This window comes from Melanostigma gelatinosum (assembly GCF_949748355.1).
Source record: "Melanostigma gelatinosum genome assembly, chromosome: 12".
Taxonomy (NCBI): Eukaryota; Metazoa; Chordata; class Actinopteri; order Perciformes; family Zoarcidae; genus Melanostigma; species Melanostigma gelatinosum.
In genome coordinates this window covers 8,294,948-8,316,985 of record NC_136645.1, presented here as the reverse complement: position 1 = coordinate 8,316,985, position 22,038 = coordinate 8,294,948, and the positions used below count along the sequence as shown (strand labels likewise).

The 22,038-nt window shown below is 44.1% G+C and overlaps 1 protein-coding gene across 2 annotated transcripts in view; it reads left to right on the top strand.

The window, feature by feature from the left end:
• Positions 1-453: 453 nt before the first annotated feature.
• ank3a (ankyrin 3a) overlaps positions 454-22,038 on the top strand; it is a 111,646-nt gene continuing 90,061 nt past the window's right edge. For both annotated transcript variants that reach the window (XM_079280329.1, XM_079280328.1), the window contains exon 1: positions 454-1,240. In XM_079280329.1, the coding sequence (XP_079136455.1) occupies positions 1,172-1,240 (69 nt within the window). In that variant the 5' untranslated portion in view covers positions 454-1,171. The remainder of the gene's footprint in view (positions 1,241-22,038) is intronic.

The window sequence follows — 22,038 nt, the reverse complement described above, 5'->3', positions numbered from 1 at the left end:
TCTCTCTCTGTCTGTTGGTTGGATATTGTTTGGATATTATCAACCTCTGCGTGCGCGTCTCCTTTTCTTCTTCACCCGTACGTCTGCCTGTCGCACACACACACACACACACACACACACACACACACACACACACACACACACACACACACACACACACACACACACACACACACACCAGTCAGCCAGTGCCGGGTGCAGTTCTGTTCCAGTTTCCAGTAAGCTGATCTTGCTGGCAGAGGCTTGTGGGGAGACTTCCTTTTCTGGAAGGACCTGATGCATCGTGTTAATGATCCTCTCTCTCTCTCTCTCTCTCTCTCTCTCTCTCTCTCTCTCTCTCTCTCTCTCTCTCTCTCTCTCTCTCTCTCTCTCTCTCTCTCTCTCTCTCCCTCCCTCCCTCTACGTCTCTCTACTGGAGAGTTTCATTTCATATCACAACGTCTGAACAGGGAGCAACAGCAGAAATCCTCCAGCCGGCACAGTGAAGAGACTGTGTTGATCACGCCCCCCTCTTCTGTCTCAGCTGTTCTCTCTTTTCACTAACACCAGTAACACCATTTCACACTCTTTTCCCCTCATTTTCTTTCTTCTTGTCTTTTTCTCACTCTGTCTCTCTTTGTTTGTGTCTCTGCTCCCATTTGTTTGTGTCTTTCATCTCTTTTGGAAGAGTGTCTCCAGTCTCCAAGCTCAGGTAGGCAGCACAACATCCAGGAACACCTTCAGTCTACCTCTCTCTGTTTTGTTTTTCTTCCTTCCTTCATCACACACATCAACCACCTCCTCATCCTTCTCCGACGCCTCTATCGCTCTACTCTCCTCCTGCCTCCACACCCTGCCTCCGAGTGCGCTGGAGAGAGTCGCCAATTGCGCGTGCTTGCAAGTGTGTTAGCGAGTGTGTGTGTGTGTCTGTGAACGTGGAGAGGAAGAGGAGAGGAGGAGGAGGAGGAGGAGGCAGAGAGCATCAGCACAGTCTCTCCTCTCTCTTCACGCGCACTCCCACTCTGCATGGAACAATCCTTCCCTCACTGCTTCTAGATGGACATTTCTGTGGCAACGTTTCGCCCGTGAAGACAGCAGCTGCTTGCCGCTCCACTCCACAAGCTCCCACATGCTGGATTAAAAACAAAAACAAAAGTGAGGAGAGGAGAGGAACAGGGGGAGATCTCTGAACATGAGTGAGGAAGCTAAGGAGAAAGCAGGCGGCGGGAAAGCAGCACATCGCAAGAAGAAAGGCAAAAAGGTATGAGAGAGCAAAGAGCTCTCTTTGTCTTGGTGTGCTTCCTTTTGCTCAGTTGTTGCTTAATATCAGCAAAATGTGTGTTTTGTGCGTTTGTATGGGAAGTAAGATGTTGTTGGGTGAGGTGCGATAAATGGGTGAGGTTGATGAACCCATTATAAAGTGACTGAAGGCGTGTTTGACCATGTTGTTACTGGTTTTTCGCAGATTCTTTTGGGGTTTGATCATTCATTATGTTCAAGTCTCGATTCCTCCGCACATTTCAGATGTGTATGGTCGAGGGGGGGGGGGGGGGGGGGGTTCGTATTATTTGAGAGACGACCTATTTAAAGTACAGCCTGTACACCCCGGTTGTATTTCTGAGAATTTGTACTGTCAAGCGTGTTTACGCCTCTTTGTGCATGTGACTCTGACACGAGAAAGAAACGTTTGTTTAGCCTCACCTGGAATTCTTCCCCCGCCAATTGAAAAGCCGTCGTGTGTCACCCACCGGTTATGACTGCCACGGCGACTGGTCGGTCCGGTTGTTTTGCTGTGGGTGACGTGCAGGGGGAGCAGTGGTATGTTTATTATCGGAGGCAGAGGGATGCCCTCGGGGTTAGGGTGGGGGCAGCCGAACGCACGCATCGCACAGGTATCTGTTGCGTTGTCAAACTCCTCCACACCTGTGTGTGTGTGTGTGTGTGTGTGTGTGTGTGTACATCTGAGACACACGCACTGTATGTAACGTATGCATAGCTGTCTTCTTGTTTTCCTCAGCAGTTGTTGTTATGGATTTTAATTGAAGGTGTTTGAAAACCACAGAAACATGTTTTGACTTATGGAGTGGAATGTGTGTGCGTGTGCGTGTGCTCACACGTGTGTACTTATAGGTCGGTGGCTCACAGTTTAGAACACTGTCAGAATGTGAATTTGTGGAATGAGCACGTCTGCTCCTGTGCCTCCCGTGCTGTTGTGTCAGTGTGGCTGTAGATGAATGTGTTTGTGTGCCGAAAGCCACTGATCATGCACAGTGTCACAAAATACACCCGTTCTGCACCCACGCACACACACACACCGAGTATTTTCCAGACCATTTGAGCGTGGACAGGGTTAAAGCTACTTTGGAGGCGGCCTTTGAGACGAGGGATTTGCTGGACAGGGAAAGACCAAAGCAGAGCAGAGAAAGCCCAGCCACAGCAGATGACCACTGGACGTGTAACAAGGCTCAGTGAGTCTGTTATTGAGGAGAAAAAAAGAAATTCACTGTTTCCCATTAAATAAATGATAGCTGCTGTGTTATGTGCCGCCGTCAGTGGTCAGTGGTGAAGCTGTCAGCCCGGTTCCTCAGTGACGGCAAGAGACGAGATGAAGTGTTGACTTCCTTTATGAAATGTTGACTCAAAGGACTGTCGCACAGTTGATGGTGTAAGGGCTGCATGTGAGCAAAGTGAACCTTTTCTTTGACCTCGAGACAAACTGATACAAAATAATAGTTGAACCGTATGAATGAAATGCAAATTGTCCAGAAAGAAATGCAAATATAGAAGATGATGTTCGTGAAAATGTATCTTTAGGGGGTATAATATATTCATGATGGTCGTTTCTTTGACCTTACGGAACCAAAACATGTGAAAGCCTTTTAAATATATATATTATGATTTTAGATATCAGCATAAACGTGGTACTTTTTACTGGCACCTTTTCATTTATTATATATATGACTGTCCTAAAAAACAGATTGTGTGACAGAGTTACCCCAAGGGGGTGAATAAAGTATCTTCGATCAATCCATCTAAACCTCTGCAGATAATTAACAACAAAAAAGCACTTCAGAAATATGACGTATTAGTTTGAATATATATAATACAGAAACTGTGTCTCCACACGTTGTTCACCAGAGAGAACTCACAAGTTGATTTCTACACAAATATATGTCAATACAAGCATTTTATTTCGTTTTTTTTTTGTTGCTCTCAATGTGCATACACAGAAATAGTCAAACTGCTAAAACAAGATCAACAAAGCTGGGCTAAGGTGAAATATGACCATTTAACTATGCGCAGATATAAATAAATCAAAAAAAGTGCCAAACACATTTGTAGACAGTTCGACGATAGTGCAGAGTGGGAAGGCTTGAATAAATACGGGCTGATTTATGCAACAGATTGCTTTATATACACGAAGGAGGTGGATGTGACAGTACAAACATGCAGCGGGCTCATATTCATGTTTGATAGTGATTTAGTGTTGACATGTTAAAAAACCTTCTTCTCAACATCAACTCCGTTCCCCAACAGATTAAGATGGAGGCGGTTGGGTTGAACTCACTAATGGGATTATCACACAGACCAACAGTTCAGCGTTCGTATATTTTCCCCGACACGTCTCGTTATCGCTCCCGCACGAGCTCCAGACTGCAGCCAGCCAAACTGTGCACATTATGCATCTTCACATGTGTATGTCGTTTTGTTTGTCGCGTGTACAATGTGTGTGTCTGCGCTTCAATCAGTGCGCATGTGCACGCCAGATAACTATGCCAGATGTGTTAATGATTGTAGCCATGGCAACTAGTTCCTGCTCTGAGCGAAGGATGTCGAGGGTGAGAGAGAGAGAGGGAGAGAGAGAGAGAGAGAGAGAGAGGAGGGGGTGGACTGGTGAACTTGGTGGCCAGAACAGAAATATATTTTTCATGAGGCAGCTGCTGTGATGGGGAAAGCTCAAGGATACAAACGAACATCCTTTTTCTGAAGGTCCCAGACTTATCGCGACTATGACGCGGCTCGTAAATCATCACCAAACATCGTCACCAAACACTGCCTGTTAGTGGGTGTTTGTGCTCATCAGTGTGTATGTGTTTAGGTCTTGTAAGTGTTTGATTGTGAGTTTGTGTAGCACCTTGATGTTTCTCCAAATGCTCTATGATCTCAGAGAGGCTTAATAATAAGAATTTGTAGTGATAGAGATAATGAGGATTGCATAACACACACACACACCCACACACACACACACAGTATTAACAGGAATTTGGTTGCATATAGTCCCACCACACACAAGCTTCCGTTCGGGTCAAGCGAAACCCTTTTATTGAATATTCGTACGCGTGTGTGTGGGTTTGTCCGTGCATGAAGTACACTCTTGTCTCTGGACATCTGGTCAGCTGTGCCCTGTTGGGTTTCAGTGTCGTTCAATTGGACATGGAACAGTTTTCTCTGCACAAAAGCAGAAAGAAATAAGAGAGAGCAATGTGCCCGCGAGATGAATGACCCCAGGGGACTTCAGACGGATCTCACTTCCACAACCCTGATAACTATAACTGAGCTCAACAGAATTCCTCTGCATGACTAAAAGAAGAGACAAAATGCTCATATTATCACAGACTTGCATAACCGTGTATGTACATTAGCCTATATCCAATGAGTAAACTGAGAAGTAGGTTGTTTGTCGTGGTGCAGCTGGTGTGAGTTTGTGAATTGAAATTAAAACTTCGATGACTGACAGAGAAAGTAGAGCTCAGGATAACGGCACAGCTCGAAAATAAATCTCAGCAAAGTAAACATATGGTTATATAAGAGACGCTCACACACCAGCCAGTGCTTTAGAAACACCATCGTTTTCCCAGGTTTCTGGCTTCCAAAAATAAGCTTCCCTCAACTGCACGATGTGCTGTACAGCTTTACACTGTTTTCGTGTCAAACACACTGATGGAGGGAGACAGTTGAGAAATGTGGAATCACTGAAACGTCGAAATTCTGCCACAAGCAAGCCACTGCTGCTGATCATATTCCTCCACAGTCAGTTTATTCTGCTGCCACTCCTCACAGCATATTTCACGCTTACAAAAAACAGCTGAAAGCGATACGGAGAGTTCATCTCCGTGTTGCTATATATTTGCTATAAGTGACACAGAAGCTTTTATAAGCCAGCTTCTCACCAACTGACCTTTTAATGGTAAATGTTGTTTTACGGCACTACGGATAGATCTGCAGTGAAAATGAAATAAAGATAAAAAAAAAGGGCCGATGACTTCAGCTCATTTTCCTCATCCTTGCACTTTACAGGACTGTATACATGTCTCTTTTGTGTTGCCTGTGTTGTCTTGTTCCTAATGAGACAGCCAGGCAGCCAGACTCTGGCAGCTCTGCTCTTTGTCTCGGATGGAAAAACCCTGCCAGAAACAGAGAGCCCCGCGTCTGGAGGACTGGTGGAATAAGCCGTTCTGTGACAGTGCCTTCAAAGAGAAACGGCACATCACATCCCCCAGATAACAGCAGGGCACTGGTGAATGTGCTGATAGAAGATGTGCAGTGTGTGTGTGTGTGTGTGTGTGTGTGTGTGTGGAGAGAGACTAAGAGAGCGAGAGCAAACTAAGTGCTGCTTTTGTTTTTCCAGATTAGGCTAATGTTCTTGGCACAGATCAAACCCTTAAGAGGGGTAGGTAAACAAATATTTTGATGACTCATCCACTGTTTGTCATCTGCAAGCAAAAATCCCAAAGATTCCCCAGTTTCAGCTTTTCTGTGTTGAGAGTGTACTGTGTTTCTGTTTTTTGTACTTTTGGTCGGACAAAAAAAGCCTTGGACTCGGGGAAACTGTGACGGACATTATTTACAATCTTAGTCAAGAATATATTCGGCAGATTAATCAATGATGAAAATAAGGAATAGTTGAAGGCTTAATCTGTTTGTTCATGCACATTCGATTGAAATGTGGTAAAATGTGGAAATTACACATAAAAAAAGCTTTTCAAATGTCAAACTTGTTTAGGGTGTCATGCCAAGCTTGTTCCACAACTTTTCGCAGTCGTACACACACATACAACACCAGAAAACTCTATTGAACATGAATATTGATGTCGGTATCAGGCCAAAAGACTCCTGTAACCTGTGATTCCTCATCACATCACCTCCTTGACATTCTCTGTTTCTGCAGCATAGAAATGTGATGCCTTATATAAAGACACACACACACACACACACACACACACAATCGGCACACACATGCACACGTGCTGTATCAGAGTGTGGAGGTGTGAGTGCACATGCGTGCTCCCTTCGGAAACCTCTATAAATGTATGCATGCGTGTGTAGGTGGCTGTATTCCTGCTGTTTCTGCGTGGATGTGTGTTTGAGGGAGGTAGGCATCCGCGGAGCCCGGGCACAGCTGCACGCCCTGGGGAGAGGGCAGAGGGAATCGGCCTCGGAGCTCCATCGCTCTCAGATTAACTGCCTCTGCTCCTCTCTTTCCACTGAGGGAGGGAGAAAGGGATGAGGTGGAAAAAGAGCCAGGGGAGCGGAATATGGAGAGGAGGTGGTGAAATAGAGAGGGCCGAAAAGGCCGAAGTGCGAGCGAGGTGTGAGCCGGCGAGTGGCAGAGGAGTAGATGGAAAAGGAAGTGTGAAGGAGGAGTGTTTCTTTCTCCGTCACTCTGGAGCTCTCCCTCCCAAACGTCTGTAGGAGAGGATTGTGGGGCCAGTATGCTTCATCACAAACCCCCTCCCTCAATACTTTTACAATGTCACAATCTGGAGGGCTTTCTTAATTCTGACAATAATGTATGCATCGGTTGGCCAGGTGTGTGTTTTCTCAAGCATAATCCGGCCTTTTATAAATCCTGCATGGATGACTGGTTACCTTGTTTACTGACCGGTGATTTGACTGACTTGACTAATCGCTCCCTGGTTTAATTACAAGTCAGCTTTCTGGAAACAAACCTAAGCAGCTTTTGTTGTCAAGACAAAGACATGAGTTTATATGCCCGAGCAGGCGTCCCGTATGAATACAATCATACAGTACACACAAACAGAAACACGCGAGATGGAAATAGAGAAGCCATGGCCAACTAACGAGGCTGTTGAACCAGACCTAATCAACAAGGGCCCGCCACTCTCCGCTCTGTCCCGCCACAAACCTCTCTTCACACAAAGCAAGCAATTTGAAGAAATGCCTTGGGGATTTTTTTTGTGTCCTGTCGGCGAGAATGAATCAATGCCGGTGAGAGTTCAGCGCAATTTAAGTTGAGGCTCTCTCTCCCTGTGAGAAACAGCCGCAGTGTTGGGCTGTTATCTGGTACAAGACTGCTTCTGTCTATTAAACACATGTGATAAAAAAATATTTTTTAATTAAGGCGAGGTCAGGCCTCAGTCTGAAAAAATCGTATTAGGGCCATTGTAGACCAAAAAAGAATAATAATGACAGAGCTATGGAGTAATAATCTCCATAAAAAATCTCAATTTAAAAGAAAAATACTTCAGATTATAAAGTCACAAATTTACAAGATCAACACTCATGAAAGTAATGTTTTTGTTGTTCAGGATCCACAGCGCTTCACTTTGCATGTTGGATCAACCTCATCACACCACAGAAAAAAAATCTGGTAAATTTACGAGTCTACTCAGAGTTTTTCTGACTTTATTCTGACTTTAATCTTAGAAAAGAGTTTTTTCTTGTAACATAACTCCCTTGGCTCCGTGTTTTATTATTGTTATTTCTAAAAAAAAAAATGTAACCCAAATTTACCTAAATTTACGGTTTGCTGAATAATATTTTGGGTGAGCTTTTAATCAAAATACAGCAAAAAAAAGAAAATAAAACAGCCATTCCATGTGAATGCCATCGCTGAATCACCCCTCAAATTTGAATGCAAAAAGGCCCAAGACTTGCAGCCCGGGCTGCTTGGTGACCCGGACTGCTGTTGCTTTGTGACGTGTGCAATGTAACAATGTGCGCCTTCATATCCACACTGGTGGTGTTTTTCCCTGCTGGCAGCCTGAACCCCGGCAGCCTCTTCCGTTTCCCACCGCTCCGTCTGGAAGGCTCTTCACATCTCGCTCCGTTGTGCTCTTTCCATCTTCTTTGACTCCTTTTTTCCCCCCTTCTCCTCTTCAAAAAGACTCCGCAGTGCGAGTCTGTAATGGCAGACGAGCGAGAAATGGAGAGTTCCACTGTCGGATTTAGAAAACCCTCGTTATCGAGTTTTGGGATCCTCCTTATGCCTCTCCTGGCTCTCGGCGTCGCCATGGCAACTGTTAAATGCAACAGGAGCAGGATATCAAAAGCTTTTGTTCTTCTGTACCAAAAGCAACAACGGTGGTTTACGCTCGCCGTGTTGTCTGCCGACCTTGTTGTGACCGCAGCATTTGTCTCACCTGATTTTCTCAATTATACAACACCAGTGGGTTTTTACTGCGGCTTAAAATCAACCGACAGAAACACCGAATGCAACCGGTTGACGATCGCTGGTTTATTTTGAGTCCATACTAAATTAACATGAGTCACAGATGCACTGGCTGTTAATTGTTCTCCCCGCAACATTTGTACCTCAGAAATGGATGTGTGAGGTGCTAATAAGGCTATAACACTATAGCTATTGTGTGAGGAACGACAAAGATCACCCTATTCCCACACTAGTTCCCACAGTAAAGCATCAGGCAAAAGACATTTTGTCACGTGATGTAAATTCCTGTTTTTCGTGTTTGACGTGCAGGCTGATTGTTTATTCACAATAAATGCTTACAGCAAGCTGTAGTGGGTGAAATAGTCTAGAGCTGTGGCTCTATCAGTGACAGAAATGTTGTTTTCAATTAAATTAACTTAATTACAGTTTATTAATTGAAAGGGGGGGGGGTCTGCGTCCGTCACTGTCCCTTTTGTCCTCAGGTGTTGTTATATGAATCGGATGATGTATTGTGAGATCGGGGATACATTAGTGGAGCCAAGCCAGATGGCTCACGCCTGCTTCCTCCGTGAAATGAGGAATGAAAAGCTTGCTGGTGAAGAAAACAGGTAAACTAAATGAAAGATGAAGTGTGTAATCACAGACAGAGGAGCTTAGCTGCAGCCTCTCCCAAAAAAAGGCCATGTGTTTAGACCCTTCTGCTGGCTGTCAGCTTGACGATGCACTTAACAGCAGGATCTGGCTTCCTCCGAAATTGAAATTGTCTGATCGATCGCCACAGAGCTGAGGCTGTGTTTTGAAATGGAGAGCAGATCGCCAATTTAGCACCATTCATGTCAAACTGTTGCCGGAAAAAACTGGTTGAGGGAGACATCCTGGAGACGTGCTCCACGAAGAAATATTTGATCAATGTAATGATACATTGATGGTTTTCACAGTGTTAGTGTAGATTTGCATGTTTCAGACCGACGCTGCCTCTTAGTAATTACTTTTACACATGACGAATGTGCTTTACCGTTTACATTTTGGCGGACACATAGTTGCTTCCTGGAGTTTATAAAAAATTGGAGACAAAACAAGCACTCTGGTTCAGGCTAAGGACAGGTCATGGTTTTGGTCGATAGATCATGTGCTTCAAGTCGCTGTTGACTTTTTAACATTAAACCCAGACCCAAACCCTTTCCCCAACATTAAGCGAGTGCTGAACATATAAACAACATAACAATACAATACACAGCTATACAAGCCGACATGTCCCATTTTACTGATACGTTCAGGATCAACATCATGCATTTCGTCATTACGTTGACAACGTCGACCAGTGGGATTTCCGTCAGCAGCTGTTCCACAGTGCTTCACTTCCCTTATTCATGGTTTTATGTTTTTTCCCAGGCTGTCTGGAGGCTTTCTACAAGGCCCAGCCCCATCAGCGGGGGCTCTTGAAGCGGCACACAGAAGGAGTGCGGGGGTGGAGGGCGGTTTGCCGACTGGGAGGACCATGTTAAATGGGCCCCTTTTTAGACTTCAGTTCAGGTTTGACAGCAGCGTAATGCGAGCCCCGAGGCAACATCACCTGAGCCAGATGGTACAGTAGCATTGGGGAAGGGGGGTTGGAAGGAACCAGTAGGTAAGGAGAAGGCAATGCAGAGGACGATGACGGATGAGAGATAGACTGGGAGAATCACATCTTTACTAGAGAGCAAAGTGTAGAAATTCACGACAGGCGAAGCCACAGGGGACTTTCAGATGTAAAGCGAAGCAAAAAGTGGGAGGAGACTTGAAGGAGAGGTGGATTGAGTATAAGAACATAAGCAAGTGAATGCTCACATGTGTCGTCTTAAAATAAACCCCCGAAGGCATGAGATCCACATTCCCAGGGGCTTCGGTGACAGCGAAGGTACCGGTATAGTTTCCACTGTCACATTATTACGTAACGCAGGAAATCATCTCCCTGCTGCTGTCGTGAAAACTGTGCCCATTTGTCAGGTTTCAGTGTAAGAACACAACTGTTCACCTCATCTCTTCTGTAACACTCGGTGCCTTCATCTCTCCTTTTACTCTCTCGGCTACAGAGCAGAGGAGCCAGACTGATGGGGTTTGCTTGATATTGATATTGATAACTCAATTTCTGTTGCAGACAGACCAATGTGCGTTTGATTTGATGATATGCCATGCTCCTCCGGGATGGAGGCCCGTCTGCTCGCTATTTATCTTTGCCGGAGACAGTTTGGACTTTCACTGAGCCAGCTAGTACCAGCAAACTTTAATTATTATTGTCCAGAAAAGGTCAATCTTTGTTACCATGTTGAAAACCTTCGGGGCTCGTCTTCCTCTCCTCTCTCCAGCACACCATACATTCCCCACACCATTGACTTTAATGATCAGTGGTTATATGTGCTCCATCACCTGCTTCGCTCAGCAACACCCATCCAAAGATGTTATTGCTGTACGACCAAGGTCCACTGTACAAACAACAGTGATGTAATGGTCCATTAAATGAAAATGCTGCATCCCATTGGGCCAGCTTCCACTGTTGTGTTTCAGATTTCCGAGGATGTAAGTATCTATTCCCAAGCCATCACTTCTTTGTGTCTCAATAAGGTCGGACATGCAATAAAGCTGTTGTCTTTCTTATATTTTGTATTTCTGTCGGGCGTCAGCATGAGCGTTGGATCGTGATTTGATTGAAGGTGATAAATGCTTCCTGCTAACCGGCAAACAGTAATTCCTGAGCAGCTTCGTTGAGAACCTTGACAGGAAGTTGGCTTGAAATCACAGCTGCTGCGTGGGAGTGCTCAACTTTGTCTGTGAAGGTTGACAATCATATCGGCGTTTCTGCAAAGCTCTTTCTCCATCCAAACTACATGAGCAGTATTTTCTGCATTGAAAGCACCTGTTCATTAGGGGTGGTTACCTGAAACAGAGAGGAATTATGGATTTTTAAATTGATCATTGATCATGGCCCTTGTGCATAATGCCTTCTAGCCACAGTTGTCGTCGTTGTACACACACACATGCACACACACACCTACACACACACACACGCACACACACTCTGTGTCTGAACTGTGTTTACTGAGCTTGCAATACGCTGAAGTGTTAAAGTTGCATTGCCATAGACTTAGATGAGGTATGTGGGAGTTGTGCAGGGACAGCATGGTGATTTTCACAGCATATATATCACAGTTTAAACTTATTCAATCTTACCACTGTAGATGGCTGTAGAGTGCTTAGAGACAAATATTTAGAGCCCAAATACAAGCACTGCTGTGGTTCAATAATGATAGGTTCACTTGTGCTTTTGTGTTCTGGAAAACAAATTCAGTATTGAATGGTATTTGGGGGGAAATTCTGTTATAACAGTATGCCCTCCTGGTATGTAACATTTTGGGGACATCGACAAAACGTAAGTTTTAATCATTTAATTCTTCTTCTTTTGGGGCCAAAACTAGTTCAAAAGTAAATAATGCATTGGGTGTCTGAGTTTCGTCTCGCCTAAGATAGTAATAAGTAGTAATAAAAGATATGAACATAGCAGGTGATTTCAAACTTTTAAGCGGCAGTGGCTATGTTTTTACACTATGCGTGTCACCATTAAGTTTTGCATGTTGAGGATCGCCCCGGCGTATCTGCAGAAGGCTGGTGTGTCGGTTCGTTCCTCTTTACAGTCACAGGGTTTCTCCTGCCCTGTGGTCACTGACGGTACACACACAATGTGACAACCTCCAGCTGTGAGGGTGTGAGTCTGCTAATTAGATACCCTCTGGTGTGTGTGTCTGTGTGTGTGTGTGTGTGTGTTGTTTTTTAATAAAACAACCTGGACACTTTACAAGAGATGATACAGAGACCATTCTGTCATCAGCTGCCATACCAAACATCATCATTGTGCTATTAATTCATTTAAATAGGGCCTTGCTTCCTATTTTATTCGAGTTCATTGCATGTCAGTTCAAGGAATCGTTCAATCTTTTGGGAAATAGGCCTGTTGGTTTTCTTGTCTCCTAAATATTTTGCGAGCCTAATTTACCATAAAGACTGGAAACAAGGGGAACCGGCTAGTCTGCCCAAATGTAAGAATATCTACCTACAGCTGAAACTGCAGGAAAAAAACGCCTTTACTTATCTTTACTTCATCATTTTTGTATTTTGATTTTGTGGAGACTAAACCAATGAGATACAGACTGTTAACTAGAAAGCTTTACTGTGCTTGTAGGCAGATTTTACTACCTGTTTGTAATTAATTCATTTAAATACGTCTACTTTTATAATCCAAGAATATTGCGTCATCATGCACTTAAAATGTCGATTCATACAGATTCAGTATGTGTAGGGGGGAGTGAAAATGAATTACTCTGGGTGATTAATGTGAGTAGGTAGCAAATGAAGGCAGGGAGCTGTCACGTGGGCAGTGTGGTGGGATAGAGCAGCGAGGATGTGAGGATGATGTGATGGCGTCTAGGAGGTAGCTGGGGAAAGGGGGAGCTGAGGGAGGAGAGAGGAAGGCTGAGTCTTCACCCACATGTGTCATGAATAAATCACTGCCGAGATCTCCTGGCTGTCTAGCCCAGCATGGACCAGTATGCTTTCATAGTTATAGCTCATCCCAGATGGCCTAGTTTACCTCCAGAGAATAAGCAAAGCCGTGATTTACCAGCTGGGGACTCTTTATGATTGCTTCACCCGTCATCAATTACCCAGCACAAGTGAAGTCAACCACTTATAAGGGGGGGGGGGGGGGGGGGGCATCCCCGGTACTGAATATTACCTGAATGAACAACAGAAAAGAAGGAAGATAGAAGCCAAGGAAGACCCAAAATACTGTATGTATACTGAGCTCTTGGTGATTGTATTGCAGTTCACGCACCTGAATCCTCTAACATTCAACATAAAATGCCCGTCTAAAACTCGCTGCCCTCTTCAAAACAGTCGCAGAGGAGGGTGTTATATAAAAGCGAGTGGGAAGAGGAACTCGGTGCCAAAAACTAAAATTGAGTCAAAATTACTAAATGATCGAGTCTTGTCAGCTCAGTACAGCACTGCACACCCGTAGAGCCAGAAATGGAGTTGTAAGGGAACAAAGAGAAACCATTTCCTCCCTCAGTGTCATTAAACAATGGAGACATCCTCCTCGCCGGCCAGGACGGAGAGGGATTGAGTGTCTCTGGAAAGACCCATGTTTCACTGTGGCTGTGATTGATAACGCTATTCGTCGTGGCTTGTGTGCGTGTGTGTGTCTGCATGTGTCTTTATTACGGAGGCATGTAAAACAACAGCAGAGGCTGAAAGTACAATAGTACAAAGAACTACTGTGAGATGTGTTTTTCCCAGCCATCTTTGTCCAAATATCCTACTTAAAGACACTTTATTTACACATGTTTGTAGATATTGATATTTCGTACTTAGTACATGTCAGAAACATGAAGCCTTCTGTTTCCTTCCACGCCTCACATTCAATATCGTACGGTCTGACACAGATCAACACCATTCGACCCATCTCGCAGAGTGTGACATGCGGTGAACCTGTGGGATTGTTGCTATAACTCTTATCATCCCTGTATGTAAGACATGAAGTTTTAGGCTTCCCGATGAGCAACTGGCCACTGAAGCGTCTCTAGAGTTCCCCTTGTGCCCTACTTCAGTCGTCCAGATGGTAAAAATCTTTAAAAATGTATTACATGCCCAAAGAAGCAGGGCCAGAAAGACATTTCAACCCACACGTCATCCAATCAGGTGACCTCTGAGAAGTGTCATCCTCCATATTACTATCTGCTACAAGGCTGCACTGCTGGAATTGAATTCAATGTTGGTATTTAATTCTCAATCTGGCATTTAATTCAATAACACCAACACCCAGATAGTTTTCTGATCGGCATAATTGTAGGAACAGCCCTCTGTGTGTGTGCTTAAACTTCTGATACGTTTCAGAGAAAGTATTATTCCCTAACAGAAACTGTCAGCTAATTGTCTGCTTTACCAGCACAGTCACAGTTTGAATTGGATAAAGACAACGTTAGTATTGACCCTACACAGGCCTTTGACGGAGTAATGCTCTGAGAGCTGAAGGGATGGGGCTGACGCTGTAGTAGACAGAGGCAAATTAAGTTAACGTGACTTCTGCTCCACTTTAGAAATCAGCACCTAAATGTGTTTACAGTTGGTTTAAACTGTTCCATAAATCACAGGAAACAAGGGGGAAAAAGGCAGCGGCATTTGAGGCCGAGGCAGGGAGTCTGCGATGAAATATCCAACTTTGTAGTTAGATTAGCCTACTGGGGAGTGTGTCTCGAAGTTCTGAAGGGATTTTCTACGGTGTCAACAGGGACGAGGTTGGAGAGGAGGAATCATCTTCGTTTCACAGTGGGGCTTTACCTTATTATTCCTTCTATAATATCACCTAATTGGAGCTGTCAATCAGCTGATAATCTGTATTGGAGTGCGCCATTCAAAAAAAGCCACCGCACAAACCTCAACGTTTCTAAGACAGACGATTAGAGAGTGAGCGTGTGTGCGAGTGCGAGGGAAAAAGAATGAAAACAAATCACGCAGCTAGTGAGTGAAAAAGGCCTAACCCGACAGTGGTTTGTCTGAGAGAAAATGTAATGAAATAGATTGCTAATTCAAGAATTCTCCTCTGCTTTTTCCTTCTGTCTTTGAACACATTTTGAGAGCTTCGGTTTCTCTGCACAAGAAAAAGACTCATGATGACAGTCTGTTGCACCAAATCCCCAACGGCAGCATATTCTTGGGAGAAGCTTAAAGGATCTATTTTAGACAACGTCTTCACCTGTACTTCATGATGCTGCACCACTTTTTTTGACACCAGTTTATCCATCCATCCCCTCCGTCCATGTTCCCCTGCCTCTCAAGCCAAAGTGAAACCTTCCACCTTCAGGCCTTCACAGTCTACCTCGATGCAATAAAGCATTACCCGCTATCTGACCTCCTTTTCTCCTCGCATTCGCTTCCTCCCTCTGCACGACTCTCCCTCTCTTTTTCTCTCACTGTCTTCATTCTTTTTTTCTTCCCCCTTCGCTTTCCTCACTCACTGTCAGCCTCCTCGCTTTCGTGCCGCTGCCTCCGAGTGACGGAAAGGAACTGTGAAAACCTGATGGAGGGTGGAGTTTTTTTTCTTTTGACTATAAGAAGCCTAGAAACACAGACGCGCTTTCTCAACATCAAAGCTCCCGTCACTCTCTGGCTGCCGACAAGAAAGAGAGAGAGAGAGAGCGACAGAGAGGTTGGAGAAGGAATGTAAAACAGGCCGATCACCGTTGACATGCTCTTTGTTTGTCTGGGCATCACTATGTGCATACGTCTATGTGCTTCTCAAATCTGCCCTGGAAATATCTGTAGGTCCTCTGTCTATTTCCTCTTTTGGCTCAGCCAGCAGCCAATCAGCCCAGCGTGTGGCATCTGGAACCTGCCTGCAAGTACACTCTAGCAAGGCCCCCAGAGAGAGTGAGTGTGTGTGTGTGTGTGTGTGTGTGTGTGTGTGTGTGTGTGTGTGTGTGTGTGTGTGTGTGTGTGTGTGTGTGTGTGTGTGTGTGTGTGTCTGATGGAGAAAATGTTTGTCCATCTGCAAATCTGCATTTCTACTGTTGCATTGCATTACGTTGGTTCTTAAGTGCGGCAGATGGCATTGGCAGTAATGCGGGTCAGAGGGAGACGATGGTGTTTCCTGATGTTGACGAGGACAGGCTTCTCTCTCTCTCTCTGTCTCAGACGCTCACCTCCTCTGTCTGGGTCAGCCAGTGACACTTTATCATCTGCTCCCTTCCAAAACATTCACCAGCGTATTCGTCTGCATCTGCATGAAACAAAGTTTAAAACTGAACAAATGAGCTATGTTTGCACAAGATGTGGCAATGCAAATACTTTATCAGTACGGCCAAAACTGCATTTCAAACAATTTCATGTCATGCATTTAAGCCAGGGTCGAAGCGCTTGGTTGTTGCAGAGCAGCCACTGTTTGCATGAGCTTGACAGCAAAAACCATTTCCCATTTTTGTGACTGCTAAGTTTACCAAACACTGTCTTAGTGTGTTTATAACAGTTTACAGATGCTCTCCGTGGAACCATAACAGTTTCTTTATGGTAACTTTCACAGTCATCACCAGACTGTGTCTATATCCAGTTTTGGAACTGATTTATTTTCCCAGCCAAGGCCAAAATGTGCTTAGCCAGGCAATAATATGAACCCTTTGAAGAGGAATCTTTGTTGGCTTAAAATGGATTAAAATGATTGGCAGCACAGCCCTAAAATAGTTAAATATGCCAGTACACAGTTGTGTCTGACATATTTTGTATCCGGCTGTAGGCTTGTACAGGAGACGAAGTGAAAGAGGGGGCATCAGGTGGGCACTGAGACGGCTTTTTACTCAATTAGAAACATAAACAACACTCTGATTCCAGGGGGTTTAAAAAACATCTGGACCGGAGCCTGTGAAGTGCCAGTAGCAGCACGCTTCTTCTTCTCTTCCCCTGTGATGTTCTATTTGCGGCTCCCGTGTGCGTGAACGTACTTGTCTTTGTTTCCATGGAGACCAAAAGAGGTGTTGACACTGGTGAAGCCGTGCTGTGGTCACTGGCTTTGTCATACGTGCTGCCAGCCGCCACTAATCTCCTTTTAATAGCCCTTCCACAGCTGGACGCTTTGCAAAGGCACAATTTCTTGACATTGCTAATTAGAAAGAACAGGTGGTTGTCGTAGATCCAGACCACATCCCGGTGCCATGACTCACATCTAAAATGTCAAATATTATGCTTCAACTCAACACAAAAAATGAACAGTCACAATTTGTCACTTTCAGACGAACGTGTTACTTTGAGACATGAAGTCACCGCGACAATTAGCCCAACACAATTCATTCCAGGAGAAGGTCCCACCGGCAGGCACAGCTTAGTGCTCCAGCTGTACACTCGACCCTCATTTTGATCTGAATTATTCCAATAACGCTGCCTTTCCAGCCCTCCCGTTGTTCTCGTACACAATGGCATTGACCCGCTCTATTGTCTGCGGGGTTGTGTCCTCCTTTCCAGCACTGAGAGGCTCATTTGTTGATCTCCGAACTAGATTACCGCTTGTCTGATTAACTGCCTGTAGCCTGTAAGTTTGAAAGCACAGTCACGTGGTCTTGAACGTTTTTTTTTTTACAGTGATTCTGTTTGAAGACCTATTTACAGTAGGCTACAACTGCAGACACAGTTGCTAACGCTAGGCTAACAGGGCTGTGGTAAAAGTACACTGTTACCCTATTTATCTGTTAGTTGGATAAGCCTATGTGGACCTATCGTAAAGGTGTGGTCAAGTTAAGACGATGAGGTCAAACACAAATGAACTCTTTCACTTTCAATTTTAGCCATCCTTGCAACATGGCCATAGAGATGGCACTGTCTGTCTATTGGTCTGTCCACCAGTTCTGTCAAGAGTGAAATATACGATGGATTGCCATGCAATTTTCTGCAGACACTCATGTTCCCCTGAGGATGAACCCTACTGATTTTGATGATCCGTCTTGCGTCAGAGATCACATTTGTTGGTGAAATGTCTCAACACCTGTTGAATGGACTGACAGAAAATTTGGTCCAGGCGTTTGTATTCTACTCAGAATGACTTAAAATTTTAATTTGTTTATAAATACATATTTACAAAACGAATGGCATTACCATCAGCCTCAGCTGTAATTTGTATTTAGTGCGAATTGGCAAACGTTAGCATGCTAATACGCTGAAGTATGATAATGGACATGGTAAACATCAGCCTTTTAGCAGTCCCACTGTGAGCATGTTAGCATGCTAATCAAAGCACACAGTGCCACGAGTGTAGCTGGAGACTGTTCCTTTACTTGATTAAGAAACATATAGACAGCGTAGTTTAAATAGTCATCAAAGAATTACTCAACCATCCTTCATTATGAGTATTTATAGGTGGTTAGTCTGATTGAATTCCATTTTTTTTAAAGCCAATTTCCCAATGTTATAGTATGTAAACCATTGAGGCATAGACTTCCTGTTTCCCCTCTGAACCTTTTCATTCTGGCCCCTGGCTAAGTTGCCGCGACAGGTTGAACTTTATGGACGAGAAGGTGAGGACACAATATGAAGGGGTTGAGGAAGGCGAGTCACAGTGGGGGTTTTTGAGACACAAAGATGCGCATGGCCGGACTAATTTGGCCTCCAAGAGCTGAAGTTGGGGTGACAGCCATCGTGTGGGGGACTGGGGACAAATGGGCTGAGGGAGAATTGTTTGCATGTCTGTATGGCCTTTGCAGCAATACTCCCCACGCTATACAATCACTCAGGCCGTCTACTGGAGTGACATTTCAGGAAATTTCCACTGAAGTGGGGACTGGGGCCCCAGCTGTCAAGACGGAGCAGCAGGGAGGGGTTGGGTGGTGTGAAATGAGTAGCAGAGAGGAGCGTTGGATGTTGCTTATCAGACTTGGCAAGATCTGGCAGCTTTATGGCTTATGGGGGAGAGCGTTGATAAGTTCTCTCTCTTCCTTTCTTTGTCCGTCTCTGTGCGTTATTGCTTTCAGTGATAGAGCGAATGATGGCCTCTGTGTGATGTTGGCAGACTTATAAGGCTTATCTCGCAGAATGACATTGGTTTTGTTTTCTGAGCTACCTAAGATGAGATAAATTATGCTCTCAGTTCCACATTTATGAAACCACATCAGTGCATTGAAAATAGATATATTCAGGTCAGGAGAGTGTTTGTGTTCGTGTAGTCTAAGTGTTTTTTTTCTCCCAGCATTTCAATGAATATTGTTTGTTGTTTGACACTTCCAGAAGTGTTTCACTGGCGATTGTATGTATCATTTTAATAACTAAGTATAAACACTGAATTAGACTTTTCTATCCTATATTTTGGTCAACAAGAATTGCTCTTTTTTTTTTTACATGTATGCAATTGTAGAAGGCATGGGATGTAAATGTTGGGGAACAGTCTTCAACTTTGTAATGTGGTGAGTGAGAGGACTTGACATTTACACCACCTCTGTCGTTCCCAACACCGTGCCTTGGGTCCAAACCATCTGATAGTGTGTGTGTTTGTGTGTGTTTGCATGGTGAGCATTGCTAAGGTGTGAGTAAGATGAGGTTATTGGATGAACATGACCCAGACTTTGTTTGTATGTGCAGTATGTCTGCTCGCACACGTAGTTTGCAGTTTGCAGCTCAGCTCTCACTGTGCAAACACAATTAGCTGATTTGCATCCAATTAACCTAACCGTAACCTTTCCATGCACTCTAATTTCCAGATATCGTGTCAGACGACATCTCAACCTTTTGGCAACACTAATACGGGAAATGGGATGGGCTAAGGGTAGTAATGCTACATTTCCATCACCACAAGTCGGTCGCACACACCAGCTGTCTAGATGGCTAGCACTTCTGGCCGATATCCGGCCTTCTTCTTTCCAGTGATTGAAAAATGAAGCCTGCATGCGATCAAACATGCTTGCTGTAACTGTAACTATAGGCTTGAGGTTACTACTGGAAAACTCAGGCTTCATTCCAGTTGATTTGCTTTTTTTTCATTCTGCACCCTACATGCGTATATTTTGATATAACGTGTCCAGGAAGTATCTCTGGTCACAGACAGCCTTTGGATATGGAAATGTTTGAAAACATAATTTTGGCTAAATGGAAATTGTCTACATTGAACTTGGTGGCAGACTCGTCGCATGAAATTCTGCCTGCTGGACGATTCCCAAAGTGTACCAGAGCAACGTAATGAATAGCACCGAGAAGCTGATAGTGCTGAGTATTTATATGTCACCTTGCGTTGAGGATACTGCTAAAAATAGAGGAAGTTGCATTGGTATTACAGTTGCTGATTTGGCTTCATTCCATTGAGTATTACTTTGACATGCATGCATGAAACCTTATATATATTGCAACTTTATGACTGACGAACATGTTCACATAACAGTATCTTGTTAAAATCAATTGCGCTGTACATTGGCCAATATGCCTTATGACTATTGGCACAACATTTAGCGGCATACATATACTTGCATGTATAACTCATAATACTTGAGTGATAGGTATACAAATTGCACACACTGTGATATCAGAAACTGGGAGTATGGTAAATATCTCCAGGCTCAAAAAACCCAAATACAGACTGTAAATGCTCAGGTGGCACTTGACCTTTATTCTGTGAACAAAAGCAATAGCTTGTGTAAGTGTGTGCAAATGTATTTGTCTGTGCGTGTGTGTGTGCACTCGCACAGCAACACAAGACTTTGGGGTTCTCCGGGTCCGGCAGTGCTTTCCAGGTGGTTGCGTTGTGTGTTTGTGCGTGTGTGATGATACTTTGTGGGCTGGCGTACTGTGTGAGAATGAGCGAGGCTCCCTGGGCGCAGCGCTTTCTTGGCACATCTCTATGATCCCATCATGACGGGGGAAACTCGACACTGGGGAGGATATTCCACTGCCCAGCAGCTCAGGGAGAGTAACGAGGCTGCACAAACACACTGCTCCTGCAATTCCAGTAACACGGTCTAGTGAGGTTACGCCTGCACAAACACACAGGACATCACTTCATACACTCCTGCAGTTTGTCACTTAAACCCAAACTGTATGCATAACTACATAGGTGCACTTAAACACAGATAAATAAATAAATTTAAAAAAATATATATATATATATATATTAGTGGTGGGCAACGATTAAAATATTTAATCGCGATTAATCACATGGATTTTTTTGTTATGGCAAAGTTCAACAATGAATTCAAAAGTAGTGTATTGCGCACTTTTATTTTAAAAGTACTGCTATATGAACAAAAGTGCAATAACATTTGGTTCACGAGATGCAGGTAACATGTTTTATACTTAATGTGAATATAATTCATACTTTGTTGGGCATCTTATTCTGAAAACCGGATGTTCGTCTAAAGAAACCGGATGTTGTCTCACGTTTCCGCTAACTTTCAAAGTCCTTCGCTCGCTCCCGATCTGTGCCGTGAATTTCAGCATATAGGTGCACTATAGGTGCAGACTAAGTGTCTGCTGAGTTGACCACGGAGATCGGAGTGTCTGCTGACTTTACCGCAGCGATGTCCAGTAGTCTCCAGGGAGAGCAGCGGAAGTCGCCTTTTCTCTACGGCAACCCTGAAGGGACATCATATCGCTAATACAAAACGATAAACACGAGACAGTCTGACGATAGGATGTTTGCTGGCTTTTATCCCACTGTTCTTATCATCCTCTTGTTGTTATGTATATGTATTGTCTCTTGTCTTTCAATTAAAAAGGAAAAAAATAATAATAATTATAATAAATTTAAAAAATGCGTTAACCCGCGATAAAATAAATGGGGGCGTTAATTAATGAATGCGTTAACGCGAAATGAACGCGTTAACTTGCCCAGCACTAATATATATACAGCCGTACACCCCCCCACCCCAGGACTGCACTAACGAACACTATATCTGAGTGGACAGTGAGTTGATTGGCATAGAGAAAGCATTACACCAGCACATTCAGGCATATGGCATGTGGACCCACTGATGGGCACACACATATGGTGCTGGTGGCTTTTGCTGCTTCTCATGGGAGGAAGGCACTGTGCTTGCCTTTGATCAGACTCCAAATCACTGAGCACAGCACACAAAGTACAGCCTAAAAATCTCTTT